Source organism: Anguilla rostrata, chromosome 5, assembly GCF_018555375.3.
Source record: "Anguilla rostrata isolate EN2019 chromosome 5, ASM1855537v3, whole genome shotgun sequence".
Classification (NCBI taxonomy): domain Eukaryota; kingdom Metazoa; phylum Chordata; class Actinopteri; order Anguilliformes; family Anguillidae; genus Anguilla; species Anguilla rostrata.
In genome coordinates this window covers 9,586,376-9,606,883 of record NC_057937.1, presented here as the reverse complement: position 1 = coordinate 9,606,883, position 20,508 = coordinate 9,586,376, and the positions used below count along the sequence as shown (strand labels likewise).

Genomic DNA, 20,508 nt, shown 5'->3' with positions numbered 1-20,508 from the left:
ACGCTCCCCTGTCATCCCTGGAGTGTAAAGACATCCCAGCCCGCAACTATTATTATTACAACTCCTGTACTGCAAGGTTGGGTGAGGTCATGGTGAATTACAGCACTGTCATGGTTTTGACTATGATTCTCTTTAAGCCCCCTGATATCACAACTGTCCATAACACTCCTGACCCCAATTTTTTTTTAAGGCCAGGGGAACCCCCAGGAGATATCTGAGCGGTTTTTGCCCCGGAGAAACCACCTGTTCAACGTTGGAGAAGTGTGGGGTCCCTAAAGGAAGTGGGTGTAGAATAAACCCCCTGTGTTTGCGTAACCCTGGCCACACCTGTCTGTCCTTTGTCAAACAAGGGAGAGGGAGACGCCATTTTGTTCTTATTCTGATCCTGATCTTTAGCTTTAGCACTAAACATTGAAATTGGAGACAAAAAAAAACAAATGCAACTTTTTTTTGTTGCTTGTTTGGTTTAGTATTTTTTGTAGCTGTAAATGAGTGACCAGGGGAAGGGTCAAAACCTCACTGACCCTGCCTTGTTGTTCGCTGTCTTTTCCCGTGGGAAAATGGGTCAAGACATGGAAAGACTGCAACGTCCCTTTTTGTTGTTGTTGTTGTTGTTGCTTCTGGGAGGTGTGACTAAAGGCCACTTGGCCATTTTCTTTTCTGCTCTGTGTGGAGGGGTGTGCTGGGAAGGTGAGTTTGGTGGGAGAAGTTCAGAAGCCCTTTGTGAGGTTAAGAACGTGTGAGAACATCCTGAGGAAGCACTGATTTTATTCCAGTGGCGTGGCATGTGAATGGACAATGCTTTCTGGGTCAGGCCCTCAAAAATGTGTTTGACAGCCAGTCTCGGGCTCAAGTTACACCCCACCCCATGTTGTCACTCACCTGGGCTTGTGGTTGTCCCGCAGAACGTAGCAGTGTTAAGTGAGCTTTGCGCTGGACCTGGTGCTGCTAACACTTCCAGAGCCTGAACACAAACAGGGCTCAGGCCAGTTCGGTCAGTCAGACAGGCAGCACACTGAGGAAGAGGATACCCTCTTGGATTGGACACAATGTTTTTTTGTTTTTTTTTAAGGGGGGTGGAGGTGGAATTGAGTAGAGCTACAAGTCATGCTTATAGAATCTAGAGCATGTGATTGCTGTAATTAAGTAAAACGTTTGTGTGTGTGTGTGTGTCCTCTGCAGCACATTGGGGGAGGGGAGTGCTTTACACAGACCCTCGCCCCCTCCCAGGACCACTCACAGATGACCACCCAGCCCCCCCCGCCCCCTCCTCTTCACACCCACTTGTCGTATTAACAGCTTTGTCACAAGCGCTGATCTGATCCCAGCTCTCTCCAGCCGGGGACTGCTTCCCTGCGCGATGATGTCATCGCAGAGTGACGGCAAGCCGGCCTGGACAAACGGCGAGGGGAAAAAGCGGAGCGAGCGCTCGGAGCGTGAAAGAGGGGGTCCGCTTAATGTCGTTTTAATTCCGCCCCGCGTCGAACGCTACGGAGGCTCCTGCCCTATCCCGGGGTAATTAACGCTGCCCTGGCTCCTCAGCTTTGACCCCCCTCCCCAGGGGGGAGGGTTCTGGGCTCTGTCCTCTTCTAATTAGATAACAAAGAGATCCCGCCCACCCCAGCCCCCACTGCCACATATGCTCACAGCACCCTGGGCTGAGGCTGGGGGAGAGCACGCCTTCGCACGCGCTCATCTGACACATGACAGCGGAGAGGAGGTGCCGGGGTGGGGGTGGGGACAACAGGCTGTGCCGTTGGTTCGAGGTGGGGAGGGGTGTCGGTTGGGGGAAGGGGGCCCGGTTGGACGTGCTTTTGCTGAGTCTAGCATGCAACGCACCAGCCTCAATTTTTCATGAGCAGGGAGCGAGCGAGCAAGTGGGGGAGAGAGAGAGAGGGTTAGGGAAAGGGAAAAGGAAAAAAAAAAGAGAAAAAACTGGCGTAACAAGCAACCGAGGAACCGGAGGGAGCAACTGGGATGCGTTGCCATGACGACCGGTTCAGGAGGCCGCCCACTAGCTTGTGTGCGTGTGTGTGTGTGTGTGTGTGTGTATGTATGCATGCATGCATTGCATGTGCGTGCGCGCGTGTGTCTGTGTGTGTGTCAGTGGGCATTACTGAGGGAGGGAGCTTTCCGGAAAAAAAAAAAAAAAACAGTGTCTGCCGAGCCTCGACGTGATTGGTCACACCTCTCTTGTCTTTGTGTGGACCGGAGCATGCTGGGTAAAAGCCCAGAGTGAATGCTCATTTGTCTGAAGACTGCAGCTGAAGAGCTGCCTTTGAATATGCTGGGGTTTGGCAGGGGAGTCTGAGGAACGGCCAAGGTACTGAATATCTTATTTCTCTCTCTCTCTCTCTCTCTCTCTCTCCTCCCTCTCTCTTATCCTCCCTCTCCTTTTGGGCGCACGTTAATTAGACGCCGCTGCACGGCGCTGACGGAACGCATTGTGAAACGCTGGGGGGTGGGGCCGGATTGGAGGTGCGCTGTGGACAAAGAGCGCTGGCTGCGCGCGGGACTGTTTACTACTGCGCGTCCTGCGTGGATTTCTCAAAACGAGTCGCTCTCTGCAGCAGAGCGAGCAACTCTGCAATAAAAGCCAGGAACAATTTCAGATCATGCTGTATCCCCCCCTCCCCTCCTCCCCTCCTCTCCTCCTCCCCCCTTCCCTTCTTTTGGAAGCCCCCCCCCCCCTTCCAGCCTGTTACGTCCTCTCAGGTTGCGGCGGCTTCCGGAAGCTTCCGCTGTCTGTCCTGCTGGCGTGAACGTGAGCGTGGGTCTCTCAGGGGGTGGGGGGGTGGGGGTATTATGAGCTCGCCCCACTGTCCTCCTTTTTAAACGAGGCCCGTGTGGCCGTCCGCTAGTTCAGTCACTCGTAGGAGACACACGCGGCTGTGTGTTTTCAAAGTGCCCGCATCCCCCACTCTCTCCCTCACTCTCTCACTCCCCCTCTTTACCTCTGTCTCTCTTGCCGTCGTGGCAACGCAGCGGGGAAGGTGCGACAGCTTGGAGTTGAACGCTCTTGCTTCCCTCCCAGGAGTAACAAAGTGTAAAATCCCATGGTTCCATATCTCTCTCTCTCTCTCTCTCTCTCTCTCCCCTCTCCCTCCCTCTCCGGCATGAATGAGGTCATTTCCTCCACCATCTCATCTGCGTATCATGTCTTCTCTGCAGAGAGGTGTGTGTTTGAGAGTGTGTGTGTGTGTGCGCGCGCGGCATCTTGAGGCATGTTTTAGGAGCGTGGTGGATTTGAGACCTTCTTGTATACCCCTGCCCCCCATCCCCTTCCCCCAACCTTTTATTTATCATCTGTTTTCTCCCCTTCTCGTCTTTGCCTGTGCAGTTGTCAGGGTGGTTGCCGGTGAGAGGTATTGTGTGTGTGCGACATACACTCGTTAGGAACTCAGTGACTGCGTCCCATGCAGTGTGCACGTTGCTGACATAATACACAAACTCGGGAACCTGTTTCTGCGTTTGTACTGGCGGCAGATGCGTTACTTTGGTAGAGCTATAGGCGAAAGGCCAGTTTCTAATGCTGTGTCATTTGTTTCTGGATCTTGGTGATAGTCCGTCGTATTCCTCACTATAGCAGCAGTCCCCGGGGGAAAATTATATCCAATAATGGCCAGTGTTCCTTTTACCACCATTTCAGGAGCTTGATGCTGTCAGGACTAACGGGCTAAATGCTGGCTATTTTGGAAACCCCTCCCAGGTTTTAATAATGAAATCTATTTTAAGGACTGGTTTGAATCAGATGGTTTGTGTGGAAGACTAGCTTGAGCAAAAACATGTGGCACCTAAATGTCAAACTGTGACTAACATCTGTTGCGAGGGTGTATGTGTGTGTTTGCGGGTGTGTGTGTGTACTAGCACGTGCGTGTGTGTGTGTGTGTGTGACATTACATTGCTTGGCTCCAGGTTTATTGCAGGTCTGTTTATATTAATGTCACTGAACAAGTATTCTCTGATCTGCCTCACATATTAAGCACATGGTTTCAGACTTCTTAGCTATCGAAGTGGGTTGAAAGAGTTTTAGACTGTGCTGTTGAGGTTAGAGAGTTCTCCATGCTAACGCTAGCCTCATTTTACATGCTATTTTGTGGAAACGGCCTACCATTGCACTTTTTTTGGTTCAAGCACTACTCACCTGTCTATCACATCTTACTTGAACATCCCTGTGACTGAAACAGGTCCATTTGTTCTATATGGGGAAACGGAGGTAGCAGAGTTAAAGGATTATATTTAGTCTGCTATGAGAAAGTATGTACTATAGTAATGTTCAGTTGGTCCACGTGTGTCCATTTGATTCTGCTTCCCTGTGCAGATCTCTGGTAGACCTGCAGTAAAGGTAAAACTGTCTGCTCAGTCTAAAAAAGTATAAAAAAAAAGAGCTTTGGAAAGCATTTTCTGATGGTCATAAGGACCATGAAAGCAAGGGTTACAGCCCAACTGGTAAATCCATTGTCTGATTCACATCATCATACTCAAAGTGTCTCGGAAATGTCCTCCTGTCTTGCTGACACAAAGTTGCAGCTGTGGTGGATTACGGGTGCAGGAAGTGTAGCTTGGGCGGGCATCAGTATGGAAAGTGTAGTTTAAAAGTGCATGACAATACAGGAAGTGTGAGTACTTGGGTGTCAGTACAGGTGTAGTTTAAGTGGGACGTGTGTACAGGAAGTGTGGCTCCTGTGGTCATGACTACAAATTCAAATTCACTTCACTGTGGCAATGCGATAATTCTCAGGCTGCAGTTTCGTTTTGCCTTGCATTCACTACTTTGTATTTATTCTCTTATCCCTTCTCTCCTCCGTTTTATACGTCTTACACGACTGTCTCGCCTTACTTCATCCCACCTGTCATCCCTCTCCTGTCCTACCCACTCGCTCTCCTTTTCTCTCCCCTCCTCACTCTCTCATTTTGGAACGGGGAAGTTGCACGAGGCCAATTGAGTACACTCCGTCCAGATGACCCCCCCCCCCCCCCTCTTCAAAATCAATACGCCTTTCAAACGTGTCACCTCGTCGCCCGCCGTCTGCGCGTGGTGACGTGCCGACGCGCTCCTTGTTCCCAGCGCTCGCCTGGATGAGTGTCTGTTAAAATGTAGAATGGGGAACGGTGTCCTGGTGTCCCAGGCATCAGAGCCTCTATAGACAGCTGCACTATTCCGAGGTTTAAGAGTTAAACATTAGCGCCTTCTGAATTACTGTACACGGATGACGCAGAGCAAGGACATGCCCGTAATCAGAATTGTAAGGGCCTCTGTAAAACCGAAAGATTTGATCAGAAATGAGAAAGGTGCAGCTTTAATTCTTTAACAGGAACTTTAGACTTAAGTCTTGATCGTATCAAGATTCCTGCTGAGAGCACTTCTCACATAATTCCTGAAAAGGGTGTCAACATGTTGTTTATTAGTTATATTAATTAATCACATGTAGTGCAGACCACTTCACAAGCTCCAAGCTGGTTTTAGTTAGGCTTCAGCCGACAGGCAGACAAACTTCCTTTAGCACAGTTCTTTTCACATTTTCTCAACTGAAGCATTTATTTATTTTCTGTGAATACTATGTTGTGTGCAATACTTCATAAGCAAACCAGTCATTTGTGTGCTGTGACCATGTTTGTGTAGGCCTGTATTCTGGGAAACTCACAATACAACGTGACCCAGTCTACACTCTGCAAAGCTGGGGTTAGCTGCACTGCTAGGCAGCTAGCATGCGTTGCTTATGCCTTTGTGGTGATTGCAGAGGTGACGGGGCTCTGATGGGCAGTGGTGTGTCCTGTAGGGCCGACACTGATCGATTCCCCTTGGTATATCAGTTCCCCCTTGAGTGTATGAACTGGCCCTAAACTTCGCCTTTTTCTTTTTCACATATCGGTTGAATTATTATTTGTCTTAAAATACAGGTAAACCCGTTATACATGCCAGAATGAGCTGAAACAGCCTCATGGGGCTAAAACAGCTTGTTTTGGTGGAAAAGAACGATGTCAGTCTCTATATATGTGTGTGTGTGTGTGTGCAAGTGGTGTGTGTTGGACATGTGTGTGTGTGTGTGTGTGTGCAAGTAGACTGTGTGCGTGTGTACGTGTGTCTGTGCATCCGTGTGTGATTTCATTGCAAGCGCATTCCAGCATGAGCCCTGCTCGCACAAAATGGAAAACATTCGGCCTCTGCCCTTTCATCCAGTTTGCAATTCATGGAATGTCAGAGGTGAACCTCCTCTCATTGGCCTTCATGTCTGAGGCACTGTCACTGCAGGAGCCAATCGGAGAGCTCCATGGGTCCCACAGCTCTATACATTGCCGGGGGGCACAACACTTAGTCCCTGAACGCTAGGTTTGAACCCCACATGCGGTTATTGGGTTATGCTTTTGAGCACCAGGTTGTCAAGTACTGTCAGCAACACTGGATAAGCATGCCTGTAGACCTAAAGGTTAAATAATTTACTTGGTCAGGGGAGGCTGTCTTAACATGGCAACATAATGGAAACTGTATGTTGATATATAAATACAGAAAGTACAGCCTTTGGTGCTGAGCCCTCATCAGAAGGTCTTTGTGAAGCCTCACAGAAGCTTGATTTATTGCTGAAAGGAAACAAATGAAAATAAGCAAGACATTTACAGACTTTTATTACCATTTTTGCATTAATAGAAATTTTCCTTACTGGATTCTGGAGTTACTGCTAGATGGTTAAATTATGCCTCTTTCTCAATGAAAGCTGCATTTAGAGCCTGGACACCACATGTGGAGCTTGCTGATGCCGATTGCTGTAATGTGGAACTGCTTGATACACCTGCAGACTTCCTGATCACCAGGGCCCATTACTCAGAGTTCATTGCTAAAAATAATTATGATGAAAAAAAAAAACAAGGCATATTTTTATAACCCAAGAGGAGTTTTAACCAATTACTTTGCAGTGCCATGGTGGTCACTCTGTCGGCAAGGCCAATTACCTTCAGGCTAAGGACCGTAGTCCAATTAAAGGCTAGAACATCGGTCAAATCCCAGGAGAGCTGGTGGGAGTGGCACTCTCACTCCCTAATGGGTTACCTCAGGTTAAACCCATGGGAGATATCAACTGCTGGCTCCAAAGAGAAGTGTGGCGTCACCAAATAAGTTTAGCAGCTCCTCATGTTCGTTACCTTTCCCTTATGTCAGGTGTGTAAACTGGCACTGAATTTGAAAAACTATTGAGTGCAAGCAACACTTGCACACAGCAAAAAAGTATGTCTTAACAAGTGTTTTATTCTTGTAAGTAGTCTTAAAATCTTTTTTTTTCTCTCAAGTAGAGAATATTACCTTGTTTTTATGTTACTGTTTCCTTCACAAGTGAAATTTCCTTACCTCATTGGGAAAATCTTGAAATGAGTCGATCTGTTTCAACTCTGGCTATATTGTTTGTCCTACTTAGCAAAAATAATAAAATAGAAGTAAGATTTTAAGTCTAAACATAAGACTAAAATTTCTTGAGTTGACTTATTTATTTCGTTTTTGCAGTGCAATATGTATCTGTATTTGAGCCAGGTGTCTAAGGTTACTTTTGGCAATGGAGTCTCTGACTTTACTGTTGGCTCTGAGTTTGACTTCATGGTAATGCCATGAAATGAGCTGTCTGGTGTGTCGTGGATGCTTACGCCCGCGGTTTACGCACACGGGTCGATGCTGCAGCTCGCGCTTGCCTATGCAGGCGAGTTCATTCGGTGCTCTCATGCCGCTGAGTTCGGGCTCAGACCTCGTGCTGTAGCCTGACCTCACTTTGCAAGCCATGCCCCCGATACTGGAGCGTCAGCACCTCCCACAGCATCCTGCGGATCTCCTTCATTCAGCCCTTTCTCCAGGGTGACTTTCACTCTCCGCCCTGCTCCTCCCATCCCCACTGTGTCCCCCAGGTCTTCTCCACGAGCCCCACCGCAATGGGGGTGCCTGCCCATTGCCAGCACAGCTGTTTAAGACAAGGTCACACACACACACGCGGGCGCCGTTGTCCTGTCGCTGTCTCTGATTGGCTGCTCACCTCCCGTCCTCCAGTGTCCAAAGCCAGTGTACTGCTGGCTGTCCCAGGCTGCTGGTGTGGTTGGCACACCAGCACGCCCTGCACTCTCTTGCATCTCGATGCTTCTTTTATTTTCTTTCTTTCTAGATTCATTTCCATCACTTTCTCCATCCACATGCTTTGCCTGCACCCCACTTTACCTTTTATTTATCTCTCAGTTCTTGTATCCTACGATCTATCCTTTCAGTCACATCTCCCTTTCCTTCTTCTTTTCACTGTCACTCTCTTTTTATCACTTTTCTCCCTCTTCCTCCTATAGCGTCCCCTCTGATGCTTCAACCAACCTTGAGCTGCTTCACTGAGACACCCCGGACAGTCAAACTTTTAGCTGCCAGACTAACGTTACTGGCTTCCTGTTCCCCCTAGCATCCCTGACTGTCTCTAGGCCTTCTTTACACAAGCCCTTTGCCAGTGCCAGCGGTAATCAGCCCTGTCTTGTGCTGGGTGGCCCTCATCTTTCCGCTTCCCACTTCCTTGGTTGTTCTGGCCACAGGTTCTCATTGCTGCAGGCCTTAGTGTGCCAGGGTATGCGTGTGAAAGCTGTTTACCCTTTTAAGGCATAAGATTATAAATATGATCAGTTAAGAACATAAGAATGCTGATGTAACAATTTGTTTGGTCAATCTGGTACTTGAAAGCAATGGAGTTGTAGGACACTGGCTTGGAATTTTGAAAAACATTCCAAAAAGCCAACTCTTCAATAGAGGACCCGGTTACTGGTGGAAGAACGCTATGTCCTTCTTGGCTGTGAATGGAAGGGAGGATACACTGGACAGCTGGGCTCAGGGAGCTGTACACAGGGAGACAGCCAATGATTTTTTCTCATTGGCTGAAGACTGGGAAAAGGTTCCCAACCCATTATCTGCTTTCGTAAGGGCCCAGAATTACTGCCCAAATTGGTGATAGTGTTTCACCTTCTCTAAAGTGTTGAAAGACCATGTAGCCTCTCCTAAAAGTGTATGCACTCTGTCAAAAATGTGGAAAGCGCACCGAGGTTGATTCTGGGTGAAACTCCATTCTGATGAATTGTCCATAGTCAGAGACATAGGAAGGGAAGCTTCTGTGATCTCCTACGGTGCTGTCAGTGCTGATGTGGCCTGTGATACATACTGTTAGCTGTTACTGTTGGGGAATCATTCTTGCCATTTTCTTTGCATTGTTATTTGATAGTTATCCAGAAATACACTTAATTTAATTAATAACCCGGAGGAGCCATGGATGAAAGCAAAGATTATGACACAATTGTTGGCAGGCGCAGTCAGCTTCATTTTTTATGCATTTTCTTTCCTTTTCCTGTGACTCCTGTTTCTCGTCTCTGGGATATTTAAGCCCTTGTCCAATAAATTTAGTCTGTGTCCTGCCATTTCTTCTGTGACAAATTAGACAGTGTCTCTTTTTTTATGGGGGGGGGGGGGTGTCCGGGAGGAGGAGGAGACTCAAGTTGAATCTGTGCAGGTTTGAGACAGGAGTTGATCCTGTGGAGCCCATATAAGGCATCCCTTTTTCACTTTCGCTCAGCACAGTGCAGAATTACAAATTACATCCACATTACAAATGAAAGCCAGGAAATGGTGAACGCAGAAATATTTATGGGTGATGTGTGAAAGATATTGTTTCAGGTTTTCCAAATAATAATGCCAGGTACTACATGCATTTCAGATTGTTTCTTTCTAATTAAAGTAGCGCCATTTGTATAGCAGTCTGATTTGTGGAATTTGGTAAAGGCCACTAGCTGATGTCATAATCTTGCGACTATTACAATATAATGTGAATTTTTGATTTTAAATAACTTGTGGGGTTGTGCAGATGAAGTGAACTGTTCGGAGTATATTTTTGGATTAAATTCTTGGATAATCTTAAAGGTATTACCAAGAAAAGGTTAATTGTATAGTGGTATTTACTTTTTTTTGATTTGTTGGTTTGTTCAGATATTGTACTGATTATAAATGGGTCTTCTGTGCCTTGTGGTTGATATTGTATATTTGTATTCATTTGCATTAATGCTGATGTTTTCCACTTTTAAGTTGCTCCAGATAAGAGTTTCTCCTGAGTGATTGAAATGCAGTGCAATGTAATATAAAGTTCTGCTTGTCACTGTCAACTTTGGAAACACTTTTTCGTGATTCTCGTGTCTTTTTAACAACAAATCCATCGTGTCACAGTGAAGAGAATCTTACACCTTGTTATCCTGAGGTTACCTAGGTGACAGGGGCATTGCTTGGGTTGGGGCTGAGGAGAAGTCACGTAACATGGCTTCAAAGTGTAATGGAGGTATTAGGGAAGGGTATTTACAAGGGAGAACACGCTCTCGCTGCACTGAGTATGACACATCAGCGAGAATACTCACTCCTGCGGAACTGAAGTCTGTTGTCCTCAGATAACCCCCCCCCCCCCCCGCCCCGAGCGTGAGCAATCCCGGACGAGCCCCCTCCTCTGTGCTTCGCCTTGTATGACCCCTCAGTGTTCTCCCCCCCAACCCAGACCCCCACCGCAAAGTGGCCATGCCACCCTGACCACTGCGCACTTGCTGTTCCTCTGGGTGAACTCTGACCCCCCTGTGTGCTCTTGTCTCCCTCCCTCCCCCCTACAGGTGATGTGTCACCCATCAGCATGTCTCCGATCAGCCAGTCGCAGTTCATCCCGCTGGGGGAGATCCTCTGCCTGGCCATCTCAGCCATGAACTCGGCACGCAAGCCCGTCACCCAGGAGGCCCTGATGGAGCACTTAGCAACCTGTTTCCCAGGTATGGTGCCGTGTGCTACAGGAGACACACACACACAGCCATCACAGACCCAATTAACCACACACACAACAACTCCAGACCTACAGACACACAATTATACCCATACACACACACACACACACACACTCACAGACCCATACACAGACACACAATCAACACACACAACACACAACACTCACACAACACAACACACATTAACCATACAAAACAACACACCCACAGACCTACACAACACACTATACACATACACCACACACAACCCCCAGACCATACACAGACACACAGTTATACCCATATATACACACACACACACACTCACAGACCCATACACAGACACACATTCATATACACACCACACCACAACACACTTATATAACACGAAACTCAATACGGCGTGCACACACACACACACATACACATATATATGCACATACACCCAGACACACACATACATGCACAATCACATGCAAACACACATATACAGTAACACATAAAAACGGACATGCACACAAATCCATATATGCATTCATATTCTACACACTGCCATACCCTGCACAGAAATATATTTCTCACAGAATTCAGTAGGCCGACCACAAGCTCAACCTGCATGGAATTAGTCATGTTGTTTACTTTCAAAAGAGGGAATATTCATTTTTGACAAGACTTGTTTTCGTCATGCTGCCACAGGGCACAGTGTAGGAACCACATTGTTTTTTTACTCCGAGTGTTCTCGGGTTGCACGGCTATGCCGAGTCACAAGGCCCCTTCAGCACCGGGACCGAAACGCTCGTCCCTGGCCCCGACATCACGCCGGTGTTCCTGCGCTTTGGTCTTTTTCCTTTTTTTGAATAATTTTTTTTTGTGAAGCGCTGCAGCGGCAGGACGCAGAGCCGCTGCCCGATGATGTCATCGCTCGGCTCTGTGAGTCCAGTCCCTGAAGGTCTGGTCCTGCCGCTCCCCGCCTGCTGTCTGCGCGTGAGCCCCCGAGAGCTGCTGCTCGTAAGCCCCCCCAGCGAGCGAGCGAGCGGGCGGGCGGGCCCCCCGCGCTCCGGCCCCGGCGCCCCTGCGCGCCCGTCTTCCCTCCGCGCCGCGCTGCGCGTTCGCCGCGACCGCTGACGGGGAACCGCTGGGGCGGTGCGCTGTGACGCCGGAGAGAGAGAGAGAGAGAGAGAGAGGGGGAGAGAGAGAGGGAGGGAGACAGCTGGAGGGAATTAATGGCGTCCCTGTGCCTCGTGACTGTGTTTAAATGAAAGAGATTAACCTTGTGCTGCTAGCGACAGAACACAGGCGGTAGCCCGGCGGAAGGTTTTTTGTCGTAGCATGACTGTGTGCTGTTCGCTAGCCGTCATATCCTCCCAGGTAGCTGCAGGAAATGGCAATGATATGTTAGGAAGACAAACCACAAAACCGTTTTCAATTTTTAAATTTTATTTCAGGAGTCCCTTGACAGTGTCAGAGCATGGTTAATGTGTGTACAGAATGTACATATGCATGCATTGACGGGCTCATGCTAGAGGGAAACGAATATGCCACAACATCCAGGCATGACTCTTAAAATCATGGTCTAGGCAGAGTGACAGGAGGTTTTTTGGTTGCCAGTCGGAAACCTTCATCAAAGCCTGACATTTGCAATTCGCCATGATGGGCCACTGATGTATTACAGGTAGAAAGGTGGTTGTGTCATAACTCCACATTGACCAGCCTTGTTTGGAGAATCTAGCTAGTGGCTGCCTAGGTTCAATAGTCTGGTTCATATTGGGAAATCTTACTGTAGTTTATCATAGTGTAGAGAACAAGTTATTACACTTGAATGTGTGAAGTTTCTATCAGGATTTATTTAAAATGTGAATTAATAAATGATCACATAAACGTTTAAGAGGCTTAGCCTTCTCAGTCTCAGCAGAGAAAAATGCCGCTGGAAAATACATGCAGAATGTTGTCATAGGAAAATAGGAAAATAGGAGGAAAATATCTATGGAATATAGTCATGAGAAGGAACAGTTATCACGGAACCTTGTTGTCACGGGGAAAATAACTTTGGAACACTGTCTTCAACGGGACCAGTAACTGCAGGGCACTATCAGACGCAAACTGCGGAATCTGTGGAGGGACCTGCTTTCAGTTTTGGCTTCGTGATTTCCTGTTAGAAGGGTGGGTGGCCAGTGCTGTTACTCATTCCAGGCCCGAAGGTGATCAGCTGCCGTGGTCTGAAGTGCAGACAAACATGAAATGATAGATAAAGGGACGAGTCACATGGGAAATGAACCAGCGTGGGTGTTAAGCGAGAGGGTTAGGCTCTGTACATGGTACTGACTCAGGAGCTGAACCATTGCTTGTTTATCAGGCTCTGTCAGATGGGAATTCTTTGAATTCTGTCCCAAATGACCATGAGCCAATTTTTGTTTTTCTCATGAGATGGTTCGGCTGACAATTAGAATTGAATGAGCTCATTGTTTTCATTTTTTGTGGGGGGGGGGGTTAAAATACTCCTCACACAATTTCTACACTTAATACTTGATTTTCTTTATTACAATACTACTACTACTACTACTACTACTAATAATAATAATAATAATAATAATAATGATGTAAGGAACAATAGTGTCGCAATTTAAGTTAAGTTAAGCTTAGGTTGTTTGCTCAAAATCTGGCCAATTAAAAATGTAAACAGTACTCCTATTATGCCGGTGCATGTTACATGAGAAATGTGATATGGGTCGTTGTACATTTCCCCCCTACACGTTTCAGGAGGCTACCTTGTGTAGAAGTGCACAGGGTTTCCCTAGGCCCTGAGATACGCTGAATCTGGTGCGTTTGGTCTGGTCTAGCGGCTGTGATATTGGAAGCATGTGCCCCACAGCATGTGGAAGTCATTCAGCTGAAATGTTTTTTTAAAAGCGTGTGACACTGGGACTTTATTTAAAAGCATTGGGAGTACAAAATCCTAAGAATCTCCCTCCTTACACCGCCAGTGTAAATCGTGTAATTTTTTGACCGCTGAAATTTTCATATATTCCTGTGACCTTCATATTTCCTCAGCCAATGCCAGTGTGTGGGGGCACTTTAGAAGGAAATTATAGAATGCATAAATCCACGCCTATTGCGTGCTTGTGGACAGTTTTATTATGGTGCATAAATGAAATGGCATTTTGCTACCTATGTCACAGATTCTTGTAATTAACAGATTTTAATCTCGATACATGTTGTCATAGCAGCTGTCCATGCTGCCTGAATGCAATAATAAAATGATAAGATATATGAATGTATAGCATTAATAAAAGTGTTCCATAAAGGTCATATGTTTTACACCACACATAGCAAAAGGGGACACATTTTTAGGGGACCAGGCATCGCTGGAGACATCCTATTGTATTCCTTAGTGTTATTATTATTTTTCTTCTGCGATTTTTTTGCCTTTGTGGCAAAACTGCCAGGTTGGGTTTTACTATACTTTGCACTTTAATTGAGGGGTACTCAAAATGGAGACTGAGCGATTTTGGTCTTGATTGGCCACTTGGTGACGCTACTGCAAACAGTATTTGGCCCCCTTAATATAGCTTGCAGCTATATGCTTGTTTCAAGTTTTTTGTTAGTTTAAATGTTTTTCTTTACTCTTTTTCCAAGAAATCACTTGGAAAAATAATTTTTAATCACTTTCTTTGTGTATTCATACACAAGACAGATGCATATACTCTTAAGATCAATTACCTTGAAATGAGAAAACATTAACTTGTATTGCAGAGTAGTAATATAGCAACGCAATACTCCTACCTCCCATGTTGATAAAATACGGACAGTATTTGGAGCCCTGGAGTTTTTTTTTAAAACCACTTCAGTGACACCGATACCGAGTCATAACAGAGCAGGGGGCCGCCTCTCCCCTCGCCCCTGCTTCCAGGGCTGGGAAACCCCGCGAGAGAGCGGAGGGCCAGCGTCGGTTGGATTAGCACAACAGGGCAAGACGAAAAGCCGATCCTGTTAGGCAGCCTCTTACTTTCAGGCACGTTTGAGTAATAAGTCACCCAGCGATGGGTCCTCTGTTATCAGTGTCAGTTGAGTTATTTGGGTGAGAGGGGCACGGCCGTGGCTGCTTTCAGTGCCTTCGGAGAGCCGAGGAGAGGGGCGGCGAGGTGGGCGGGGTGCGGGGGCTGGCAGGGGGAACTGAAGGACAGGGAGGACGAGCCGCCAATGAAATATTGATCAAAGGGGCAACCGGCCGACGTGGACTTTCTCCTCCATAAAAACTGGGCGGGAATCTGAATCCCATTACCTCCCAGCGGCTCCCAGCAGGTTACATCCCGGGAGGCAAAGCACCACGTTGGCTTTTTCTCCTTTCTTTTTTTTTTTTGTTAATCCACCCTGGCCGTGTGAAGGTTGAGGGTCTCCGTCGCTTCTTTGATGCAGTGACTGGCTTCACCGGAGTGCTCTCAGCCCAGCCTGTCTGTGGACCTGGGCGGACCCGAGCGGACCGGGCAAACGTGCGGACTCTGGGGGGGGGCAGCGTGTCCGAGACCCGCAATCGGGGGGGGTTTCCCCCGACTGGTTCGATTTCTCCTTTCGTGCCGCACTGCGCGATCACGGCACGGAGGAGACCGGGTGCAGTCAAAAAACTCTGCTCTTTCCAGAGAGAGAGAGAGAGAGAGAGAGAGAGAGAGAGAGAGAGAGAGAGAGGGTGAGTGCATGAGAGAGAAAAAAGAAGTCTCACAGTTGCGTCATGTTGGTATGGCAACTAACTGAGTATGATGTAATGGCAGGCAAGACTTAACCCTTGCCAGTTTTCAGCTTATCTGGTGTATTACCCTCGCACATGCGTATTTCTGTGTGTGTGTCCCAACTGATGAGGTAAAAAAAGGGTTTCGAGGTGGGTGAGGACAGATTTAAATACCTCCCACCCCTCCCCACCATCACCTTCCACCTTCCACCCACCCACACAGACTAACGAAAGTTAGGGAGAGATTCCTAACCGAGGCAGGGGGATACATTTCCTGGCTGGAATGTTACGGCCAGGTGACATCATCACCACGGCGTGACAGAAACGTTAAGCGAGGGCCCCCGTGTCAGTTTCGCCTGTGACACGCGACGTCACCGCTGAAGGTTTGCATGCTTATGTGCTCTCGCGGCGCGCCGCGCTACGCTACGCGCTCTCGCACGTGCACGCGCTCGCTCCTGACTCTCGACTGACTAAGATGGCTGATGCAATGAGGGTACGTGGAGGGCGAGAGCCAGACGTCCACAACCTGCTAAGCAAAGATTAATCCATTAGTCCCGGCGTATCTTTAGAAAATGAACCTTTTCATGTTCATTTCTTTGTATTTAGCTTTAATGCTATGTAATATGTATTTTATGTCAATGGTGCTCACAATTTTCTTTTTCTGAACTGAAAGTGCTGACTGTTTCACCACTCCTCTCCTTCATCCTGCAGTGAAATAACCCTAACATGCACTTTTGTAAATAAACAAAAGCTCTTTTGGGCTGTCCCAGCTCATTAAAGGAGGGAGAGCTCTGCACCTTGCAAGGCACCTTGAAACAGAGAGAGAATTAGGACCATTAGCTGGCCAGACGGTGCCTGTTTGAAATTGTTTGTGGAACGGCTAAGGCCGCAGGGTTTCCACGGTAGCCAGCGTGCCTCGGAGCGAGTGTGCCAGGAGTGGGCAAGAGGCCGTGATGATGTAACGTGAGGTAATGTGTGGAGCTCTGTGATTGGAGAACTGCAGCCTGTTGCTCAAGGAGGGCCACAGAATCGGCTGCTGCTTTTGGTTACTCAAAAATGTAAAAATAAGTACAGTTATGCTATGCAGGTCTGCATGCATACATATGAAAGCCTAATATGTATGAACTGTTTATTGTTTCTTTTAAAATACAATGCATGAGATGAAGCCAAAGATACTCTTGTGTGAAAAATGTCCGGTCCGTTCTGTTTTGACTTTGTTCTTCCATGCACCCTCAGGTGTTCCAACGCCGAGTCCGGAGATCCTCCGGCACACGCTGAGCATGCTGGTCCGGGAGAGGAAGATCTACCCGACGCCGGAGGGGTACTTCATCGTCACGCCCCAAACGTACTTCATCACGCCCTCCCTCATCCGGACCAACAGCAAGTGGTACCACCTGGACGAGCGGATACCGGCCGACCGGCAGCAGCAGCAGTGCACCTCCCCGCAGTCCGGCACCATCACGCCCTCCGCCTCCGGCTGCGTGCGGGACAGGCCGCACCACAAGAACCACTGCGACTCCTACAACTCCTACCGGGACGACCTGCACAGCGGCCACACCTCCACCCTCCAGAGGAAGTCTCCCAAAGAGCTGAAGGAACCCCCCTACCCGACCCCGCCTCCGGTGACCTCCCTGCACCAGGCCGCCCCCGCTGCCGCCGCCAACACGGAGAAGAGCAAGAGCACCGCTAACTTCTCCTACAAGACGGACACGCTCACCAAGCGCAAGGAAGGGGTGAGCGGCGAGAAGCAGGCCAAGAAGTTCGGCCTCAAGCTGTTCCGGCTGAGCTTCAAGAAGGACAAGGCCAAGCAGCTGGCCAACTTCTCGGCCCAGTTCCCCCCGGAGGAGTGGCCGCTCCGCGACGAGGACACGCCCGCCGCCATTCCCCGGGAGGTGGAGATGGAGATCATCCGGCGGATCAACCCGGACCTGACGGTGGAGAACGTGATGCGGCACACGGCGGTGATGAAGCGGCTGGAGGAGGAGAAGGCCCAGAGAAGCAAGGCGGGGTCCTCGGCGCAGCACAGCGGCCGCAGCCGGAGGAGCCGGGGCCACCGGAAGCCGCACGGGAAGCCCCGCTCGCACAGCAAGACGCGGGCGTCCCGGGGCGACCCCTCCGAGGGCTCCAACCTGGACGCGGCGGCCGAGCGGGACTACGGCTTCCACATGGCCGCCACCCTGGCCCGGACGACGCGGGACGGCATGTTCTCGGTGGAGCGCAGCAGGGGGAGCTACCTGGTCCACAGCAACCCCAACATCGTGGAGTCCCACTTCCCCGTTACGCCCGAGTGGGACGTCTCGGGGGAGCTGGCTAAGAGGCGGACGGAGATGCCCTTCCCAGAACCCTCCCGGGGAACGTCCCACTCCAAGGTTCACCGCAGCCACAGTCACACGCAGGACCGCAAGTCGCGCAACGAGAGGTCGGACAAGGCCAAAGAGAGGTCGCGCTCCATGGAAAACTCCAAGGGCCCGCTCGGGGGGCCCGCTTCGGCCGGGGGCACGTCCGAGGACTTCGACCACAGCCCCGACGACCGGAGCCGTTACTACACTGATGACGGGACGCTTAGGGCTGCTAAGGCACCCCACTATTCGCGAATCATGTTCTCCGCTGCTAAATTCAACTCTGAGGTGTGCGTGCCTGACATCGGGAAGGGGCCCCTCGAGGACCTCCGGATCTGCAGTCCGCTTGAAAAGAACAAGAGCCGGGACAGCCTGCCGGCCTACAGCGACTTGAAGTCCTGCTCGCCGAAGGCCACGGCCGATGACTACTTTCAGTGCAATACGTCCAACGAAACAATCCTCACCGCCCCTTCGCCCCTGGGAAAGACTGACCACGACACTTTGACCTCATCGGACGGCGTCAGGAAGGGGTCTCCGTCCGACCGGAAGACCCCCCTCCTGACGTCCCCACACCCGATGGAGTACAAAGATGACGCAGCTAAGGGACAGAACGGTGTCAGCCCCCTGGTGGCGAGCCAGACGCCGGAGCCCATGCCCAACGGACGTTTGATACACCAACACAACACCGACCCTGGCGGGGGGGGCAGTGCGGACAAGCGGAAGGAAATATTTAGCAAAGATACTTTGTTCAAGCCCCCCCCCATGGCCGCCATGGGCTACATGGAGAGCGGTCACTCCAAGTCGGGGACGCTGCGCAAGTCCCCGCACCCCAAGTCGGCGGAGGCCCCGGACTGCCCGGAGCCGGCCCCCGCGGCGCCCACCGGCGCCTCGGCCACGCCCGGCTCCGAGGCGACCCCGGGGGCCGCCGAGGCCGCCTTCGACTACTACAACGTGTCGGACGACGACGACTCGGAGGAGGCGGCGCGGAAGGCCACGGCGGACGAGGGCAAAGTGCGGGAGGGGGGCGGGACCATGCAGTGGCTGCTGGAGCGGGAGAAGGAGAGGGACCTGCAGCGCAAGTTTGAGAGCAACCTCACCCTCCTCAGCCCCAAGGAGGGCGAGAACAACAGCAGCCAAAAGTCTGCCCACTCGGCCCGCCTGGACAGCATGGACAGCAGCAGCGTCACGGTGGATAGTGGATTTAACTCTCCACGGTAAGGCTGTGTGTGAGACAGGTGATATAACTCTCCACGGTAAGGCTGTATGTGAGACAGGTGATATAACTCTCCACGGTAAGGCTGTATGTGAGACAGGTGATATAACTCTCCACGGTCAGGCTGTATGTGAGACAGGTGATTTAACTCTCCACGGTAAGGCTGTGTGTGAGACAGGTGATTTAACTCTCCACGGTAAGGCTGTATGTGAGACAGGTGATTTAACTCTCCACGGTAAGGCTGTATGTGAGACGGGTGATATAACTCTCCATGGTAAGGCTGTGTGTGAGACAGGTGATATTACTCTCCACGGTAAGGCTGTATGTGAGACAGGTGATATAACTCTCCACGGTAAGGCTTAGCTCCCGCCACCCTTACGGTGTAGTTTAAAGATGGTTGACGGAAGACGGTAAGGGGGTGTCCATGTTCCGGAGGATAGTTCTGTGGATTAGGGAGGGTAATGTTACCGTGGGGGTGACATATATATGTTTGTTTTACATAAACATACTGAAATCAGTCTCTCAGGTTTGGAGGAAACTCCTCCACAGAAAAGTGTTTTCTAAAAAGTCCATCACATCCTTGTCTTGCCTCTGTGTCGTGTAAGGGTATTACCTTACGTGTAGTGCAAACCCAGAGTGGTTGTGATACAAGGAATTCTATTTTGGTGCTTGAACTCAAAAGGAAGTGGTCTTTTAAAAACAGATTTACCACCCCATATGACAATCCCAAGATAACCACTTTCATCTATCACCGTAAGATTGTCAATATTAATTTCGTTGTTTTTTTTTATTATGAAACAATTATTTGTTTACATTTTTTATTTTAGATTTGTATTCCATTATAATTGGTTCAAACCATATACGAGCAAATTATACTTGCTTCAGAGTGTTTTCATTCATATTGTCCCATTGCTGCATGGTGTGTTTTTGACTGAAATTCAGATTTGCACAATTTCAGGCAGTTGTAAATGTTTGAATTTACAGCAATGCAATTTCTCCCTTTTCCAAAAGAAAAGGAGAGCAACAGGCGGCACATGTACCATAAAAACTTAAACAAAAGCAGATGTGGGCTCCGTAGCATGGCACTCTCAGTGATGACGATGTGGGGTTCACGTTTCAACGTGATGATATTCTGTGCATATTTTAACACACCCCCCGTGCAGGGTGTGCACTGTGGTGGCCCCTGACTGCACCACCAACCAATTCTACCCTCACATCCTTCCACCCTCGCCCTACTAAAAAATGCATCAGATGGGGCAATGTCCCCTAAAATGGCCTCCAAGCTCCAGGCTGTTTGTCTGTGTGCCCTGGTTGGTTTTGTTGAAGATGCGGGGGAGAACCCAAGGCTTCTATGGCTCACGTCTAAGGTAGAGACAGGAGGCGAAGGAACATGGGATACGAGTTTTGCAATTGTGGGGAAAACTATCCCAAACCTAACCCTCCCATCTCTGCCG

The 20,508-nt window shown here is 49.3% G+C and overlaps 1 protein-coding gene across 4 annotated transcripts in view; it reads left to right on the top strand.

Moving 5' to 3' along the window:
- Positions 1-20,508, top strand: part of stox2a (storkhead box 2a) — a 78,226-nt gene that overhangs the window by 51,064 nt on the left and 6,654 nt on the right. For 3 of the 4 annotated variants that reach the window (XM_064335041.1, XM_064335037.1, XM_064335038.1), the window contains exons 2-3: positions 10,639-10,791; positions 16,739-19,055. In XM_064335041.1, coding sequence (XP_064191111.1) covers positions 10,659-10,791; positions 16,739-19,055 — 2,450 coding nt within the window. In that variant the 5' untranslated portion in view covers positions 10,639-10,658. Of the gene's footprint in view, positions 1-2,160; positions 2,324-10,638; positions 10,792-16,738; positions 19,056-20,508 lie in introns of those variants that run through there. The other variant, XM_064335040.1, reaches the window with a different exon arrangement.